Source organism: Poecile atricapillus, chromosome 2 (genome assembly GCF_030490865.1).
Source record: "Poecile atricapillus isolate bPoeAtr1 chromosome 2, bPoeAtr1.hap1, whole genome shotgun sequence".
NCBI lineage: Eukaryota > Metazoa > Chordata > Aves > Passeriformes > Paridae > Poecile > Poecile atricapillus.
This window is the reverse complement of record NC_081250.1, coordinates 4881523-4898660: the sequence shown is the minus strand read 5'-3', so window position 1 is coordinate 4898660 and position 17138 is coordinate 4881523. Positions and strand designations below refer to the sequence as shown.

Here is a 17138-nt window from a genome sequence, read left to right as displayed (position 1 = left end):
GTGTACAGATGGACTGGCATACATAGGATACTCCAGGATGGAAATTTCATGGATAATATTCAGGTTGCTGTGGAGTTAAAAAAATTGTGGAGGTAGACACTAACAGAAGAAAATCAAGAAGTGAAGGACCTGGCAGAGGATTTAATACTGGCTTGAAAATCATTGAAGCACCACACTGGGCTGGCAGGAATGACACTGGGGCACCTGCAACACCAGCTGGAGGTGTTTTGATGTTGCCTTGCATGTCTCAAATTAGGGGCTTGTGTCATTTCTGCCATTATTCTCTGCCATTCTAGCACTTCCTTGGTGTTTTTTACTGAAGTGGGACTTAGACATCAAGTTCATAGGTAGATTTTGCATTTAGGTGTTTGCAATTCAGCATCTTGAATGGAATTCCCCCCACAGAAGCTGTGACTACTGTTCTCACATCACGGCAAAGGGACACCTCCCACCTGCCAGTGTTCCTCATATTCTGATTGCAAACTCATTGGCAAAATGTGCAGTTCTCAGCTCTGTGTTTGCTCATTTGACCCTGCTTTGTGAAGAAGGGCTTCTTACAACCTGGAATGAAAAAAAGAACATAACACACCGGAAGCCAGATATTCTGGACTTTATCCATCTTTTCTGCTAAAAATGGGGTTGATTCCCACTGACCACAGAAAGATGAATTCCACCTAATTAAACAAAAGGCAGAATCTAAAAATTTTATTTTCAGTCCAGGTTTCTAAGAAGAAACTAGAGATTTCCTATTAAATGATAGAGAGGGGTTTTTTTCCTGACTGTTTGGAAACACATTTTCATAGAGTAGGAGGATGGAGATGGGAATAAGGCAATGATCCAAGAGAAGAGACAACCACTGGCCATATTTTTTCTACTCCAAGGATTTCTTGCATGTTCATGGACAAGTCAGGAGGATTCACTGGAAACAGGCAAGACAGAAACTTCAACACTTCAAAAAGAAGCTTTTGTGTCCTTAACATTTATTTCAGACAGCATAGAAAGTGGTGGGATAATCTTTCATTCCACAAAGTTAGAAAATCAACAGATGTGATGCTTGAAGTAGAAGAGCAGGAAATAAAAATGTCACATGATTTATTATTGAAATTATATAAGGACCTATTTTGATGTTTTGTGGGGGTTTTGTTTGGGTTTTTTTAGCTCATGGAAGCAAGATATCCATCACAGAACAATGTCATTCCAGTGGGGAAAACCCGTGCCTTACCTCGCAGTCATCACTGTGACATGTGCTCAAGCAAGCCCGTGGAGGGTGTTCCCATCCCTAAGACTGGTGATCCAGCAAGGAATTCCAGAGGGCTCCTGGCCAGCTCTGACACCCCCAAAGTCACTGCCCCACACTGTCAGAGTTCACTCTGTGTCCCACTGGAGGCACCAAGTGCCAAAGGCCCTTTGAGGAGGAGGGAGGCTGATCACACCAGCATCCTGACAACAATCCAGCCCCTGAGCATGGAGAGCAAAGCCCACAGGGACCCAGCCTTCCTTGCCCCTCTCCAGAGCATCCAGAGGAAGGCACGATGGAGTCCTGCCACCACCCCAGGGAAGGAGTCTGCTGCAAAGGTCAGTAGGTGCTCTTCCTCCAAAGGCCCTGGAAATACATTTTATCCTTATAAATTCCTGGGCTTTGTGGTGGTGATTCATCCCCCACTGGTGTCAATCCCTAGGCACAGGGGACGGGTTTCCCTGTGGATGTTTATGTCTAGTGCCATCCAGCTCTGGGTGATTTAATGGCACCAGGGACAGAGGTCAGATGTTCAACAAACTATTCCTTGTTGAAACTTTTTCACTGTTTGGTGCTGCACTTCTCGAAATGGATTTCTCTGTCTCTTCTGAGCCAAACTCTTTTGGGATACTCCTTCACGGGGAGCTCCATTTATCTCAGTTTTCCTGGTCAGGAAGAAAACTTCGTTAGGATCTTAAAAAATTCATTAGGATCTTGTTTCTTGATGTTATCAAAAAACTTGGCAGGTCCCTCCAGACTTTCTGCACAAGTTCAATTCACTATAACTTGGCTCACCTTGTCTCTGAAGGTACAAAATGGCCTCAAACCTCGTGGCTGTTTCATCTTTATATCTATTTTTACCTAATTAGCGATAGGCATGTATTGTTTTTATATATTTACAAATAAGCTTTCTATATCTACTTAAGTAACTAAAACTGTGACTAACTTTCAACCAATCACTCTTTGTGTTCCTAAAAATTCATGGAGAAGCAGGAGGAAGGAGAGCTAAGAACCACACCCTTTCTCTTCTCTTTTTACTCCATGTATTAAACACTCTAAAATTTATATTTTTTACTTCAGTGACATACTAAACATTATACTACTTTCTACTTAATTTTTTTATAAATCCTGGTTAACCCAGGGATATTGGGAAGCCTTTCTGTCAGTGACAGACCAGATTAAAACCTTTTTGGAGAATAGGACAAATGGAGAAATGTTTCTCCATTTCTGGATTCTTACACTTGTGATGATCCTCTTCCTGGAGGGAAGGATTTGGTAGGAATGAACAGCTCAGATTGGAGAGAGACAAACATTAAAGAAACATGGGAGATGATATTGACATGAAGTTGATATAATCTGGAATATTAAATACAGATGAGATCCTATCAGAAATTATCTTGTTCCTCTCTTTGCTGTGTGATATCTGCCCCTGTAAGGGACTGGGCCTTCACTGGGAGTGCAGCAAAGGGCAGCACCCCTCTCTACAGGGTTTGAGACACAAAAATCATTTGGGAGTTGGTAAAGGAAATGGATGGATAATCCTGTCTCTGAAAGCTGGCCTTAAAATCAAAGACAGGTAGGGGAAATACCACTTAGCTCTGAAAATGAGGTGGAGCATCAAAGGAGAGAACAGAGCAAAGCCAAGGCTGGGTCCTGAGAGGAAAAAAAAAGCTGCCTTTGGCTCTGTAAAGCCTCTGGTGCTGTCACCTTCCCCACACCGGGCCTTTGTGCAGTTCCTCCCCTCTATTTGTGGGCACTTACCTGTTTCCCTGCTGTTGTTCCCACACAGGAAGGGAAGCAGTCCCGGGACAGGCAGGGGATCATCTCCTCGGTGCCAGATACAGCTGATGACTCAGCCACGGGCAGAAGCTGTGAGTTGGATTTATTTTGGTTTCCAGGCATCACTGCTAGCCTGTTTCCACCTCTATGGATGCAGCTGGGAAGGGTTTTCTTGCTCCTTACACAGAGCAGTTTCCCACAGAACCCCACAGCAGACACTGAGCGGGCAATGCTGGCTGGAGACACGCGGGTCCTGCCAGGACTGGACATTCAGGAATGTGGCCAAGGATAAGGAGCACAGAGATCAAACTTGACTGCAGCCCTGATCAGTCCCACTGCATGGAGCTGGCAAATCCCAGCAGAGCCGGGATCTGGGCCAGTGATGAGTCCACAGAGCCATGCTGGCTCTCCCTGTGCTGTTATCCCAGCAGTCAAAAATAGCTGCTATTAAATACCAAGGCAGAAATACATCCATGTTTAGTTTGGGATGAGTAATATCTCCCTGCACCTCAGCCTTGAGGAGAGGAAGAGGGAGAGGTTCCTTTGTACCTAACTAAGGAGCCTTGGCTGGGCTCCTTTTTGAATTTGGCAGCAGTGGTGTATCAGAGAGAGTCATCCTTGGCTTAAGATAGGGCATGTAAGTGATTCCTAATGTTATGATATCATTGGGACTAAAGCAGGTCAGGGATATTTCAAGGCAAGAAGCATCTGTCAAGAGTGAGAAATCCAAGCTTTTCATGGGAAAGGGTTGAATTTTGCTGGACTTCACTGTTTGAATTGGGGCAGAAAAAACCAGATCTCCAAAAATCCCATAATGGCTGGATTAGAGACCACTGGACTATCCCACAATTTTTAGCCCTGGATCAGGAATCCAGGGTCCCCTTAAACCATTTACTTAGGATTTGTTCTTTTTTCTTTCCATTTCTTTCTTGCCTTTCACACAAGAGGGAGAAAAGGGATCACACACTGCCTGGATTTGAGACCCTGTATTTAATTACCCAACTGCATGGGAAAAGTCTCTTACACGAGCACACAAGTGATGGAGCTGAGGTTTCCACACCATTGCTGGGATTTTTTTTTTAGTATCAGAGCAGATGATGTCACCACACTATCTAGCTCAATGCTGTCACAGTTTTCTGTGCCTTTTCCAGTGCCAGGAATGTCTTTTCCTCTGGCTGGCCAGTGGTGAATCATGGCCTATCTTAGGTCCTTACACCACTCCCCAGCCCCTGACTCAAAGGCCTTGTAATAGCCATGGCTTCATGAGGTTGTGCTTTATTGGAAGGGCTTTGTGTGAGGTCCTTCTGGGCAGTCAATTCCATCCAGGGAGCTGGGGATACGACAGCTACCGCTGGGGTAGGTGCTGGATTTGCTCAGAGACAGGAGTTGTAATGCTTCCCAAAAAAGTCCAGGAGCCAGCTGTCCCAAATCTCTCAGAGACCAGACACATCCAAGGCTGTACCTGTGCTGTGTTCCATCATTCCCATGGGGAGAGAGAGATGTTGGTGCTCTGTGAGCCCCAGCAGTGACCAGGGCAGATCTTCTGTGGGAACCTCCTCACCACCCCACAGGGACAGCTCCACTGCCCTTCCTGAGGGGTGAGGAGGGGACATCCCAGACTTGGCATGGGGAAAGCAGCATCGAGCTGTTTGAAGCCTCACAATAACACAAGTTAAGCACAGACCACCGTTCTTAGGGGCTGGGATGTCTGATATGGAGGGCAGCAGCTTGGCAGTGCTCAAGAGAGCTCTGCTGGCTGGAGCTGGGTTTATCAGCAAACACGTCAGTTTGGAGCTGAATAGCTGCACAAAAAGTCAAAGCACCAGTGGCTGCATCTCTTTCCAGGCACAGTCACACCTGAGACTCTGCTGCAGGCCTGAGCATTGCTCAAAGGGGATGATTTACACCCCTTAGAAAAGTACATTCCCAGGCAGCCAAACCAGCTGGGCTGTGCCCCTGGTCACGCTGGCAACATCAGATGATCTGGAGGAAGCTGCCACCAAAGACGTCACCAAGGTACTAATTAAAGAGGTCCAAGTGGCTGTAGTCTGCAGTAATGAGATTAAACTGAGCCCTAGAAGACTTACACAGCAGAACAAAATTCTTCCTAGGAAGGAAGATGGCAGATCAAGGAACCATTCTTCCCAAAGGGAAACAGTTGAAAGCTTGAGTCCTTTAATATTCAAAAGGAGAAGGCACCAGTTAATTTATTGCAGGTAGAGTCTTCTGAGTACCCTGGCTTTAAAAATCAACAACTTCTAGATTAATTTTGGCAATCAGAGAGAGGGAACTGTGGCCCAGGAAGAGGGAAGAGGGACATGCACACAGGTTTGTGCCTGTGTGTATAACGCTGCTCCATCATGCAGGCTCCCAGCTGAAGGGCACACGGGGATGTTACCTTGGTGCAGAGCAAAGATGAAACAGGAGCCTGAGGTGACTGCAAATTACAGAGCATCCAGGCAGCCTCAAACCCACCTTCAAACTCCTCCTCCCCCTTTCCATTCTAGTCTACGTTCATCTCGACCTCTACACAAGGGGAATTTTCCAAGCAAGGAGAAGAGGCGAAGGAGAGGGCAGGAAACAGTGGAGCCCCCACGCTGCACGCAGGGAGAGCCGGCTTTGGTTCAAGGGGAGGCTTCATCCCCTGCCCGTCCTGCTGCAGGGGGTGCGGTGCCATCTAGCGACAGCAGAACTGACTCGTTCTGTCCCCAAATCGGGCTCCGCAGGGATGCTCCGGACACCGCATCCCAGCCCGAGCGGTGGCCGAGGCTGCCACCCTCCCTCTCTCTGTGACCCGGGGCTTTGCAGGCACCATTCCGCCGTCTGCATCGCGCTGCTCAGCACTCGGGCTCGGCAGAGCATCGCTAGTGAACTGGAAAGGTCTGAAAGGAGGGAGGGGAAATGCTGATTTAAGATAAAAGGCTGCGCTCGTGCCAGAGACTGCTCCGAGTTCAAGGAAGCTCTGGCATTTGCCATGATAGAGGCTCCTGCAGTCAAAATAATCCTTAAAAGCCCACTTCCCCTTCAGCAGTGGCTTTCCATGGGCATGCCAAGCAGGAGGTGTATGTCAGGACTCCTCTAAGTGGCCAATCTGTCCAGCTCTCACTGCTTTGTGCCTCTGCAGCTCGGGCAGGAGGCAAACTTGGGGTATTTAAGCACAAGATCCATCTCGTCCCCTGACTCAAACACCTCTCATCACAGAAAGAAGGGGCAGCAGGACGTGCCACCCATCCCCTGTCACCTCTCCCAGCCCCTGTGACTGATTAGGGAAGCTGGGGTCACAGGCATTTTTGGGGGACGCTGCCATGGGAGCGCACAGTAGTTCCCAGGGATTCTTGGAGGGCAGGGGAGGGATCAGCCTCTGCTGATCAGCCTGGCTGAGATCTGCCAACAATCAAAGCAGACAAGCTTTTCCCTCCTAATTGGCTTTTCCTGCAAGCCCCAGCCTCTGCTTTCACTCAGTCTAACCTAAAGAGCCTTTCCCTTGCTAAAACCCTCCTGCCCTCTTCACTGGGCTCCCAGCAAGAGCCAGCCCATCTCAGTCAAGGGCTCGGGGCTGCCATGTGCTCCAGGGCCTGGGGCTGCTGACCTCTCCCCTCACACACCCAGTGCCTCTCAGAAAATCCCAGTGCCTCCATGATTTATCTTTTCTCATTTCCTGCCCTCTAATTAGCTGCTGTCTCTCAGACAGGAGGACAAAGCCCTTTCCCCAGGAGCTGTGCAGAGCTCCCAGGGCTGCAGTTTGCAGAGGCACTGATGGGCACACACGTGGAAGCCACTGCTCACAGCAGGGCAGGTCCTCCACCTGGGGATGGAGAGGGACAGCAGGAGTGTGACCAGCCAGCCATGTGTGCAGACAGAACACAAAAAAAGAGAATTCTGAAAACAGAATTCCACACAAATACAAGCACGCACCCTGTGTGCCCCGGCCAGGCACAGGCAGGCCACGGCACACAAACACCCACTGCCAGCTGCTGACTGAGCTGATTTGCTCTGCCCTTCATCTCCTGCATTTATGTCCCTCCATCCACATGGAATAAATAAGATATCTCAGTTCCCAGTGTGCTGCTGTGTTTGCAGACACCGCCGCCACCCACTTGGTGCTACCTGAGTGGGTGTGTGTCTGCTGAGAGCCCCTGCCAACCCCAGCCCTCTGCCCCACCACCTGGCTGGTCAGCAGGGACCTGCCTATCACCCTCCTGACAGCTTTTCCTGATCCTTATTTACGGAAGGAAGCAACAAAGAGCACATCAGAAGGAGGAGGGATGATCTCCAGAGGCACTGGGCTCAACACAGACAGCAGGGGAATAACCCTCACAATATATAAAATAATAATTCACAGCCCTGCAGGATGGTTAAAGAAACTGGGCTAAGGTAGAGAGGAGCTGGGCCCTTCCAGGAGCCTCAGTGAAAACAGATGTTCATCTGCAGCTGGACATGTTGTGATGGGATGTGATGCCACACGATGTTGGCAAGGGAACCCCACCTCATGCTGAACTGCAGCCTGGGTGATGTGTAGCATCCTCTCCTGACACCTGCACACCCACAGGGAAAACAGAGGGGCAGCAGCCCCTCCAAACAACCCTGTAAAAGTCCAGCAAAACTGTTCAGGAGAAGTGCATGAAAGAACTTAAGCATCTCTGTACTTAAAGGGGGCTTACAAAAAAGGGGGAAAGGAGCCTTTTACATGGGCACATAGTGAGAGGACAAGGGGGAATTATTTAAAGCTAAAAGGAGAGAGATTTAGATTAGATCTTAGGAAGAAAGAGTAGTGAAGGTACTCAGAGGGTAGTGAGGCATTGAAATGGGTTGCCCAGAGAAGTTGTAGATGCCCCATCCCTGAAAGTGCTCATGGCCAGATTGGATGGGGCCTTGAACAACCTGGTCTAGTGGAAGTGTCCCTGTCCACGGCAGGGGGTTGAGAACTGGATGATTTTTAATGTCCCTTCCAACCCAAATCACTCTGGGATCCTGTGAAACTGGAAAATCAGCATCAGTTGTTTCGCCCTCTGCAACAAAGAGCACAGAGTGTTTTGTCTCAGGTGATGGGGACACCAACCCATGTCTTCCATTGCCATGGGGTGATGTTCTCAAATATACACCCTCCAACGGTGTCAGAAAAGCAAACCAAAGAGAGAACTGCTGGGCCTGGTTCAATATTACTGGGTACATCAGTCTGCTAAAGTTAGACTCTGAAAAGCACCCCCAGAGCCTTTGGTTATGTTTGTATTTGCAAATTAGCTTGGCCAGGCAGGATCACCAGCACTGACACACAGTTTTACACACCATTAACATGCTAAAAATAGTACCCTTTGCCCAGCTGAACTTTGAGGGCGTCAAGAGTCCTCCAGGTTTGAGTGCTTTATTATTTTCCCTCTCCAAACACTTCCCAGAGCAGCTACCTGTGACACCACATTGCTGCAATGATAGGAACAATTCCCAGCTTAGCATAAGGCAGGTCAAGTGGTTGTCCTTCTTTAGTCACTTTCCCAAAGTAATCATTTTCGTTCTTGCTTCTAAAATGCTGGAACTGATGAGGAAATAGGGAACCAGGAAATGTAAGTAATACCTCTCACCTTCCCAGCTTTTCTCTTAACACTTTGGCTGTGGCCAGAGGTGACAGGGGGGCCTGGCTGTGAGGATCACAGCCTGAGGACATGACAGTGAGTCAGGGAAATGCCTCTTCCCCATTGCACCACTGTCTGCATGCATCCCTGTCCCATACCAGGTTACACCAGGGGTATTTTGAATGAATAAATTCTGAAAATAAGCCAGGGCCCCAGCCTTTCCCAACCCCTGTGCGGGGTGGCTGGGACTCATGATTGACTCAGCCTGGTGGAAGAGCAATTTCACTGTTCCCTAAAAATAGACCAAGTGGTTCATCCTCTCAACATAGCCCAGCACTGTGAGATAAAACCCGCTGCCAGAGACCACTGGGAGGCAGTGAACAGGACTGAGGGTGTGGGGTGTGGAGCAGGGCTCCTTTTGGGATACACAAAGGGCTGCCTGGGCCTGGGTTTCACACAGATTTTCCACTGGGGCTGTCTGAGACACGAGTGACCTGTTGGGACTACAGAGACCTCCCCGTAAGTAATTTTGGGGTAGATTGGGGTGAAGTGTTGCATGAGTATGAACCTCAGACTGATCCTAAAACGCGGGGCAAAGGAGGATGCTTGGTGTTTCAGGCTATGAAAGCAGTGTTGCAGCTCATGGAAAGCCATGGATTTTATTCTGCTGGCCCAGCAGATAAATCCTGGTAAATCCTGCTCTGTGCTGCAGGTATGTTCCATGTACAGTGCCTTTGGTTTGCTTCAAGACCATGGTTTAGGGCACCTGGGCGTGTTCTAGGCAGAAACAGAGAATTGTAACTGTGTGCTTTTCTTCTGTCCTAAAGTATTGAAAATCCCAGCTTTGAAGGTTAAATTCATGGGGACAGATCTTAGATCTAGATCTCTGTCAGATCAGAGAGAGTGTCTACTCTCTCCCCAAAAAAAAATGCAGTTATTTATGATGATTCTGATCACTTTGAGCACCAATAGGGGAAAGAATCTGTATGGGATCCAGTTGAGCCAGAGGGATGCTGGGGGTGGAGGGGACACCTTCCAGACCCAAATCTTGTTCAGAGTGGCAATGAGGAGGCAGCAAAACGTGGACTGTTCAAAAGGAAATGAGCTTTGCTTCATCTTACATCCCTAGGGAACAGAAATAGGAACAGGGGGCAGGGAAGGATTAGTTAAGGAGGGAATTTCTTTCCCTCTCTCTTTAATCCCTGTCTCCAGAGAGGGTTGAAAAATTTGTTTGTGACCCTGAGCCAAACAAAGGGCTCCAGGAGCCTGTGGGGTCAGCAGCATTAATATGGCCATACCCCACTCCCTGTTTGTGCTCACATGTGTGAAAGGACACTCCAAAAACCTGTGTCACTCTAAGACGGAGCAGAAATGTGCCCCTGTGTCCCACAACTGATTATTCACCTGCCCTTTGTCACTAAGGGCTGTCTCGTGGCCACCAGGAGAGCCAGGACATCAGGTCCAGCCCTGGGGATGCCCCTCAGTCACTGTGGGAATGGTCTGGCCTGAGCTGAAAGCAGGTTTTTTTCAGCTCATGCATTTGTTGAACATTGATTTGTTGGCCAATATTTCCCTCTGAGATTCACATCCAGCTGATGGCTGTGAGAATAACAGAAATTCTGTAGCTTGTCCCAGTTCCCTCCACGTCTCTAGTTTTCACCTAAATCTTTGTATCAAAAAAAAAAAAAAAAAAAAGTGAAGTAGCTTCAGATTTTTGTTAGAAAACAGGGATTTAGGGAAAGAAATGTCTTCCTTTCCATATGCCTCAGGTACAGATACCACTGTGAGAAGTGGCAAAATATAAAAATCCATACTCTTGTTCAGGCAAAGCGGTAGATGATTCACTCGTGGCAATTAAGGGATTCAGCATGAGTGGAAATTTGTAGGAACATCTTGCAAAGGCTGTTTTCAGCCCTTGAACAGACTCAGTATTTTACAGGACACAAAAGCTTCCTTTTGGGGAGAAACAAGGCGAGGATGCCCTGAACCTGTTACTAAGAGGGAGAAAATCCTTCTCTAGCACTGTGAAAGTCCCAGGACTGGGTCTGAGCAGAGTAGTAATAATATTTCCTTGAAGCACTGTACCTTACTGGTCTCTTACACTTTCAAGCCAACCCTTTCTCTCCTCACCCATATTCTCTCTGGCAATTTGCCTTACTCAGAAACAAATGGAAATTCCCAGGAATTTCAGTAGCTACAAGTGGGTTTGGAGTTTTGTCTTTAAAGGATACTGCTAATTTAGTTTGGGGTGTGACTCTTTCGTCCAAAACAGTTTTAAGTTTTCTTGGCTGCCGGCACTAAGGAGCCGACGGCAGCATGGAAACACCAGGACAAGAATAGAAAGCCAAAGCAGGGCCTTGCAGCTCCTCAGGGCTCGTGGCATCCCTGCAATGCCCCCACGTAAACACCATGGCATGGCACAGAAATGCTGAGAGATGCACTCCACAGCCCTGATCCCAGCTGGGCCCTGCATCCCAGGCAGGATGTCAGGCCGGGGATGCTCACGGGGCTCGTGCCTGCACACACATTCCCAAGGTGTCTTTTCAGAGGGTGAGAGAGGGCTTCCCTTAAAAGGTCTGGTATTTGTGGCATGCCAAGAAGCCCTCTCCCCAGGCTGAGGCTGTTCCAGTGGGGAGCAGGGCGCTGCTTTCCCTGGGGAAGGGGATTTTAGAGGGAAGGAAGCTGCTGTCCTGAACTCCGGGCTGTAAAGGCTGCGATGCTGCGCTTCAGGAGGGAAAAGATCCTGGGAGGGGGGTTAGGGATAAAATAATGCTGATGGTGGGATAGGGGAGATGGAGAAACAGGGGAAGGGATGTCAGGCAGGGGTGTTTATCACCATTCCAGTGAAAAACCCCTCTGTGAATAGCAGGTAGAGTCACTGGAGGGTACGAGAACAGTGCCAGTGTGAGCAGGGCGTGACCCACCATGTGTCAGGGCAGTGCTGGACACCCCCAGTGACACACAGCCAGCGACAGCCACTAAACATCCACTCGGCCTTTATTAACCCTTCATTAACCTAGCAGAGGGACACAGAGAACCAGGCAATGCCGAGGGCACAGTCAGGGCTGCACCCACCTCCCCAGGCCCTTGGTACCCGAAGCGTGGGGTGATGGGGTGATGCTGGAGCCCTCCCTAAGGAGAGATAAGGCCACAGCAGTTGGCCCACGCGGGAAGGCCATGTCCCCAAACAGCAATGCCACTCGCAGCTGTCTCTCAGCGGAGCTTCTTGGCATTTTTTTGGTGCCCAGAATAGAGTCCTCCACATTCCTGGATTTTTGCAAAGCTCAGAAATAGCCCCGAGCTGCCTTGGGGCAGATACTCAGCTCTGCCTGAGGCTAAATTTTCCCAACACTTCTCAGAAGCTCTTTAAATTACCTGGGGGGGGTCATGATGCTCCTCCTGCAAAGGATATTCCAGCTGATACCGAAGAGCCAAAAACATTTGCAGAAGTGACCAAAGATCATGAACCTTCATTTTGGATATACTGGAAATTGCAAAGTGATCTGATTTTGAAAATCAAAGGCAGGAAACAAGACACTTTTTTTTTTTCTTTCATCGCCTCCCACCCTCTCAGATCTGCAAATGCAACTTTATACATGTGCAAAACGTTAATTATCTTACTATAATTAGTAGAAAAATCTTACTGCATGAAATGATCATTTAAATCTTATTTCCTCTTCAACACAGCTGGTCTTTAGTTACATTATTTTATTTTATTTCTTTGTCTATCACCTTCCTCTGTTTCTAGTGCTTTTATTTTCAGCCCATTTCCGACCCCAGAAATCACCTATTAACTCTATGTACCAGAGCTCATTTAATCTTTGCAGGAAATGGCTTCCAGACAGGGAAAAATCTCTCTTAAACCCTTTCAAAAGGGAATTATTTCTATTTATTTGCTATGTGTTAATCATTACATTTAGGTTCTATACCAGCAGGGCTCCCCACCTTCAAATCAGGGATCTATTATATGTGATGCTGGACAAATTTTTTTGAAAGGACAACGTGTACTCATGAAAGTTTGAAATCAAAAAAAAAAAAAAAAAAGCCTTGTTAAGTTGTATGATTTTCATTAATCATCCAGCTGTAATCAGTGCTGTTCTTATATCTGAGTTGGTAGGTGAGCATGAGAAAATCTCAGTACTTACTTTTGAAGGTCATATAGTTATAACAGACTCTTTTAGACCAAAACAGTAAAAAAAACACATGAATTCTGTGTATAATGAACATGTTTACAATTGCAACTCTGGCACATAATGGGCTGATCCGTGGCAGAAAGAAAAAGCTTGAATTTCAAACACTCACAGTCCTTTGTAAGACTGAAAATGAGAGAAAGTACTGTGGTTTGAAAAGAGAACAAAGTGTGATCCAGCCATCAGGAGGGAGCACCCATGAGGGTGAGCAGAGTGTTTTAGAGCATGACTGGTCCTCAGTCTTTGCTAGATTCTAAAATCCCATAGATTCTCCCTGTTGCATCTCTGTCCCACCTCTTTTTCTCCTTCCTTCAGAAAAAAAACAAATGGTATTTTAACACTCTCTAAAGCCTCATGAGTGTGTCATGAGGGCAATGAGCAGCAGATAGAGATTCTCTCTTGCAGCAATCCTCATCATCCCAAGACTACCCTTCACTGCCCACCCATCACTGAAACATGCCAGAGCCACTCACCTTTTCAGCAGGCTCCAAACTGGGGCAGCAGGGAGCCTGCCCTGCTTCCCACACCTCCCTCAGAATGTGTCCCCTCTGGTAGAGCTTCCCTGTGGACCAGGGCTGCTGGCAGAGGGGTTAGGGCAGAGATTTAAACCTTTCCCCGCTGACTGAGCACCCCAAATGGGCTGCCTGGCTCCTGGATTAAGCAGCAGCACTGGTTTCCCAGCCAGCTTTTATGGGCGCTCACCCATCCGTGCAAATTCCCCCAGCCCAGCCGTGGAGCTGTGCTGGTATTTAGGAGTCACTTTTGTCAGGGAACTGATTCTCTGGGGAGAAAAACTGGGAGGAGGATGGGACAGAGGTGATTCTGCACATGCAGCTGCCACATGCAAGGGCAGAAGCACTTAGAAATGGGGTCTCCACCTGCAGGGATGTGCTTCCAGCTTTGGGACAGGTCAGTGAGATACTAATGGGAAGAACTGGGATGAACAGGGACAAGCAGGTGGTACTGGGGACATGTCCAGTCACACACTCCTGGGTCAGGAGTCTGAACTGGCAGTGACTGTCTGATGGGGGTAACCCATGGCTGATCGCAGGCAGGGGGGAATACCAGCCCCAAATTCCCAGGAAACAGCCAGCCCAGAGAGCCACAAAGCAGCATTTCCTTGTCAGTTCACCTCCATCCCCTTGGAACAGAAAGTTGCTTTCACAATCTGAGGAAATCATTTCTTTTCCTGCCATGATTTCCCCAGTGCTAAGGAGCTCCAGGACATGAGTCTTCTCTTTGCTCCTGCTGACCTCTGAGAATTGGGTTTGGGTCCTGCACCATGGGATGCACCAAATGTCTCGTGGTACTGGAGTCCTGGCACAGCCAAGGCAGAAGGCACAAGACCACAACATGTGGCACAAGATCACAACATGCCCATGTGCTCCATGGCACAGGGCAGGCCAGGCCCAGCAGCCAACATGGCAAACCCAAAAGTGACCTCAGAGCAGCAAAGTCAAGCAGACACTGAGCAGGGGATGGAGGATGCGGATTCAGGAGGAGATGCTCTCTGCAGCACTGCTCCCATCAGTGAGCGATGGAAAGGGACCGAACCCTGGCAGAACTTGCCCCACAGGGCCATCCCTTCCCCTCTGACTTCTGCAAGCCCTGTTCAAGCCCCCATCCCATCCCAGGCCCCGTTACACAACCCCCAGCTCCCGGAGGGGCGCGGCAGCGACACAAAGGGCTTTGCTTAGCAGCTGTGTTTGCTCAGGGCGGCTGATTTTGGGAGCACAGCTGATGACATGTGGTTGGCCAGGCGACCCGGGAGACTGGTGCTGAGCTTGCAGCTTCCTTTTTTAATAGGTGACTCAGGCGCTCGGTAGCTCACTGGGGTTGGTGGTGGGAGCCGGGCTGTGAAGGAGTGCCAGCAGAGAGGTGGTGGACACCAACAGGTGGGTAGCGTTGTTTGTTCATAGGATAAAGTGGTTTAAATAGAAAGTAGAGTGAAACAGAGCTGCCCTGTTACTGGTGAGATGGGGTTTTCTCAGGGGAGGGAGGGGGCAGAGGTTTTGTTGGTGATTTGTTTTCCACTTGTTAGGAGCTTGCTGCCAGGTGTAAGATGATTCTGGTTTAAGAGACCTGCAATATTATCTCCGGCAGGAGACAGAACAGTTGAGTGATTTATGGGCAATAATTGGAGAGGAAGTGAGTGAACTTTTAGATGAATATTTAAGAGTCTTTTCCCCCCATTGCCTTGCCTTCTCCCCCTGTGTTTAGAAAGATCAGTGAGGACAAACGAATAGGAAGAATTCTTTTCCTCTGTTGCAAGTTTCCATGTCTCACAGCCCTCCCTGGGGTGTGACGTTCGGGGCAGAGGGGCTGTAAACCAAGCCCGACCTGCACGTACATGGGGCATGGGAAGAGCTCAAGAAGCCCGACAGCTGCTCCTTATGGGCAGTCCAAACACCGCAGCCCCTCACACAAAATGTGCAGATTCATCCGGCGCCAGACACTGACACGAAGGACATTTTGCCGACAAATGCCAGCAGGGAGGAGCATTCCCCGTGCCCTTCATTCGGACAGCAGCGCCGCCGGCCGCGGTGCCAGCCACTGGGTGGGATGGGAGGAGGGGGGTTTCAGGAGATTTTTGCCTCCTATTTTAGCTCGCAGGCGATGCTTTAATGCCTGAAGTATCGTGTTTAATACCCCTGGGGCCGCAGTCGTGCAGTCAATCAGCGCGGCGCGGGATGCATCACTCAGCGCTGGAGCGGATGCCGAGCGCGCCAGCGGAGCCCTTTCGCTCAGCGAGACAGAAATGCAGAGCCCGGGGCAGATTTCAGACTGGGCTTCCACCTCATACACAACAAATATCACCCTAAGCCTGGTGTGCAGAGCGGCCTTTAGCCGTGCTTCAGCATCCGCAGCTGGGAAGCTCGGCGCTCCCTCCCAGGGGATGCTGTGATGCCGCACCTTGCTCCCGGCCCCTGCGATGGCCTCGGTGCCGCCCGGATGTCGCACACAGGACAGCTGAGCCCCCTCGTTAGCAGAACGAGCTGCTGCTCTTCGGCTCTTATCTATAATTAGCGATTTAGAGGGAGGCACCAGCCTGTTTCGTCAGGCAGAGACCAGATTTTGTGGAAGGGCAGAGCCAGCACAGAGGGCTGGAGCAGCCCTTCTCCAAGGCAGGAGGTTTTGTGAGAAGTGATAAGCAAACACAGGGCTGTGCACAGCCTGTGCATTGCACAAAAAACAAAACAAAACAAAACAAACAACAAAAAAAAAAGTCTAAAATGAGAAGGGAAGAAGAAAAAGAAAAGAAAACAAAGGCAGTGATAAGGGGATGCCTTCAACAAAAGCCTTATATCTAATTATATCTGTCATTAAAACAAGCCTGTGGCCTTTCATCCATCCAAGCTAAAGGGTGAAGGAACGGGCAACACTGGCACTGTGCTATTTCCCACTGTCTAAACTGAAAATCTTCCTCCAGCTGCACTATTTTTTCGAGGCTGGAGGGTCACATTTCTTTCCTTTGTGAAATATATGAACCTACAGTCCTATAGGTCAACGCAAATAATATAATCTCACTGCAATGCCCATAGCCTGGGGTGGGAGGAGACCATTAAACATCACCAGCCCAGCTCGTGGACACAGGGATGCTTTTGCTAAGCACTTCTTACCAAAATGGTCAAGCACAGGAGCACTTGTGTCAGCCTAGGAAGGGTCCCTGCCTTGCCATGAGGTGCTGCCACATCCTAGATGTGGTTTTCAAGTCAGCCAAGGGCTTGTGTTCATTTTTCCAGCCAGAAAGGCTGAAAATGTGTGCTTGGTTTCCTTTCTACCTTGAAGATAGTAAGGCCCACTATGCCCAGTTCTCCCCATTGCTCTTACTGGGGGACTTAGCCAAATCTCATTATCGTGCAAAGAAAAAACTTGCTGTTTGCCAGACTGATTGGACTCCTTTATGCCTTTCCAGTAGGTAATTCAGCAATGTAGGATGAAAGAAAGACATTCACAGACAAGATTTTTCAAATTCCTCAAAAAGGAATGTTTTTAGACTCCCCAAAGGTTTCTGTAGTTAGTTCAGCACACACTGCAAGGACCCTCCTGACATCCCTAGGACAAAGAGGAGCACTTCTTCTAGTGAATTCTTTCAGTATTTTAGAGAAAAGCTTTTAAACTAAAAGAGTAGAGATTGATATCAGATATCAGGGAAAAGTTCTTTACTGTGAGGGTAGTGAGAACAGGTTGCCCAAAGAAGTTATGTATGCCCCATTCCTGGAAGGGCTCAAGGCCACACTGGACAGGACTCAGAACAATCTGATTTAGTGAGTGGCATCTCTGCCCATGGCAGGGGGGCTGGAACGAGATGTTCTCCAAAGTTCCTTCCAACACAAACCATTCTATGATTTCCTGAGTGCTGTT

At 48.6% G+C, this 17138-nt stretch overlaps 1 protein-coding gene across 4 annotated transcripts in view; it reads left to right on the top strand.

Annotated features, from left to right (window-relative positions):
- Nucleotides 1-17138, top strand: part of XIRP1 (xin actin binding repeat containing 1) — a 33598-nt gene that overhangs the window by 3054 nt on the left and 13406 nt on the right. Inside the window, exons 4-5 of one of the 4 annotated variants that reach the window (XM_058830638.1) lie at nucleotides 1159-1575; nucleotides 3027-3108. In XM_058830638.1, the coding sequence (XP_058686621.1) occupies nucleotides 1159-1575; nucleotides 3027-3108 (499 nt within the window). Of the gene's footprint in view, nucleotides 1-1158; nucleotides 1576-3026; nucleotides 3109-8942; nucleotides 9103-14587; nucleotides 14669-17138 lie in introns of those variants that run through there. The other 3 variants (XM_058830639.1, XM_058830641.1, XM_058830640.1) reach the window with 3 other exon arrangements.